This window comes from Myotis davidii, unplaced genomic scaffold (genome assembly GCF_000327345.1).
Source record: "Myotis davidii unplaced genomic scaffold, ASM32734v1 scaffold571, whole genome shotgun sequence".
Lineage (NCBI taxonomy): Eukaryota > Metazoa > Chordata > Mammalia > Chiroptera > Vespertilionidae > Myotis > Myotis davidii.
The window spans coordinates 1,886,810-1,889,330 of record NW_006283136.1 but is presented as its reverse complement, the minus strand read 5'-3'; the positions used below and the strand labels follow the sequence as shown (position 1 = coordinate 1,889,330).

General features: G+C 40.8%; 1 protein-coding gene across 2 annotated transcripts in view; it reads right to left on the bottom strand.

Moving 5' to 3' along the window:
- The window catches only part of UBXN7 (UBX domain protein 7), an 81,200-nt gene that overhangs the window by 49,534 nt on the left and 29,145 nt on the right, over positions 1-2,521 (bottom strand). The window contains exon 1 of one of the 2 annotated variants that reach the window (XM_015562505.1): positions 448-491. The exons of the other annotated variant lie outside the window; for it this stretch is intronic. Coding sequence (XP_015417991.1) covers positions 448-454 — 7 coding nt within the window. The 5' untranslated portion in view covers positions 455-491. Of the gene's footprint in view, positions 1-447; positions 492-2,521 lie in introns of those variants that run through there. 2 annotated transcript variants of the gene reach the window in all.

The following is a 2,521-nucleotide window of genomic DNA, read 5'->3' as shown; positions in this document are numbered from 1 at the left end:
ATATGCAATGCTGAAAGGTATCCTTTAACAAGAGGTAGAAGAAGAAAAAGGTAAAGATACAAATTATGAACAACAAATACACATCTATCAACAAGTGAATCTAAAAATCAAGTGAATAAATAATCTGAAGAACAGAATAAACTGGTGATTATAATAGAATCAGGGGCATTGAAAGGGAGTGGACTGACTATTCTTGGGGAGGGGAGGGTGTGGGAGATGCTAGAAGAGACTGGACAAAAATCGTGCACCTATGGATGAGGACAGTGGGGGGGGGGAACCAGGTGGAGGGGAGCTATGGGGGGAAAAAAGAGGAACAACTGTAATAATCTGAACAATAAAGATTTAATTTAAAAAATCAATATAGACAAATATCCTCGTGTGAGAATTAACAAAAAAAGTAGCAGCATTAAGTTTTACTTCATAATAAAACAAAAACTAAATATTTACCTGACATTTCTTTAAATGGACTGACTATATATTTGTTAATAAACTGAAAAAGATAAAGAAAAATCAAAGACTACATTCTAGAAAATTGAAAAATTATTAAAGAATACATTTCAGTTAGTATTTCTCTTTTTTTTGTAAATCCTCACCTGAGGGTAAGTTTTTATTGATGTTAGAGAAAGGGAGAGAGAAACATTACTCAGTTGCCTCCCATGTGTACCTTGACCAGAGATCAAACCCACAACTTGGGTTTATGCCCTGACCAAGAATCGAACCCACAAGCTTTTGGTGTAAGTCGCTCCAGCCAACAGTATTTCACTATTAAAAAGGAAGCATTTTGCCCTAGCTGGTTTGGCTCAGTGGATAGAGCACCAGACTAAAGGGTCCCAGGTTCGATTCCAGTCAAGGGCACATGCCTAGTTATGGGCTCCATCCCCAGTGAGGGGGAGTGCAGGAGGCAGCCGATCAGTGATTCTCTCTCATCATTGATGTTTCTATCTCTCTTCCTCTCCCTTCCTCTCTGAAATAAAAAAAATTTAAAAAGGAAGCACTTTTCATAACAATGGGAGAGTAATGAGATAGAACATTTTTGTCAAAGATATAACTAAGTCAAAACCTGATAAGAAATGTTAATCTTCATCATTTAAAACTGGCCCTATCACACACTTACACATTTGTAAAGCCAGCATAGTCTTCCAGATGCAATATAAATTAGAAAAATAATTTTACAATATGTATCAAGAAACATAAAAATACTCATTCCTTTTTTTGACCCAGTAATTTGGGTTTCTAGTAAAAAGATGTATTCTCTATTATTTACTCTATATAATATATGAATAAACATACTCAGTGTAACTTCAGTTAAAATGAAAACATAAATATCCAATAGAGTCTGATTTATAGAATCTATTTGATAAAACATACTGTAGTCATTAAAAAGCATCACAGAGCCCAGTCAGTGCGGCTCAATGGTTGAGCACTGACCTATGAACCAGGAGGTCACGTTTCAATTCCAGCTTGGGGCATATGCCTGGTTGCGGGCTCAATTCCCAGTGTGGGGTGTGCAGGAGGCAGCCAATCAATGATTCTCTCTCATCATTGATGTTTCTCTCTCTCTCTCTCCTTCTCCCGTCCTCTCTGAAATCAATAAAAATATATTTAAAAGGAAAAAGAAAGCTTCTCAGGCTTTCCATTGGGATGACTTTCCTTCTACCTGAATGCTGTCCCTTAAATCTACTTCAGTGAGGTCTGCTGGTTGTGTGTGTAGGGGGAGGAGAGGGACTGAAAATGTCTTTACTTTGCTGTCATTCCTGAAAGAGTTTTACTGAATACATGTTCTATTTTCTTAAGGCTGACAGCCATTTTCTCTCAGTACATTGAAGATAGCATTCCAATGTCCTATAGCTTCTGTTGTTGCTTCTGGGAAATCAGTTGCTAAAGAAAAACAGTTGTATAGCAATCTGTTGTTTCTCTCCAGTTGCTTTTAAGATCTTTGATCTTCTGTATTTTCACTCTAATTTGTCAGGGCTTATTTTATTTCTCCTCCTTGGGAGTCACTGGACTTCCACAATATATAAGAACTGTTACCTTTTATCATCTCTGAAAAATTTTCAGCCATTTTTATTTAATAACTAGAAGCCCAGTGCACAAAAATTTGTGCACTTGGGGGCGTCCCTCAGTCCGGCCTGTGCCCTCTCGCAGTCTGGGACCCCTCAAGGGATGTCCACCTGCTGGCTTAGGCCTCTCCCCGGGGAATCAGGCCGAAGCTGGCAGTGAGACATCCCTCTGGCAGCCCAGGAGCCCTCAGGGATGTCCACTTGCCAGCGGGAAGCAGGCCTAAGCTGCAGTCGGACATCCTTAGCGCTGCTGAGGAGGCGGGAGAGGTTCCCGCCACCACCGCTGTGATGGCTGCCATCAGCCTGGCTTGTGGCTGAGCAGAGCTCCACCTGTGGGAGCGCAATGACCACCAGAGGGCATCTCCTGCATTGAGCGTCTGGCCCCTGGTGGTTAGTGTGTGTCATAGTGACCAGTCATTCCCAGTCTTTCTGCTGTTAGGGTCAGTTTGTATATTACCCTG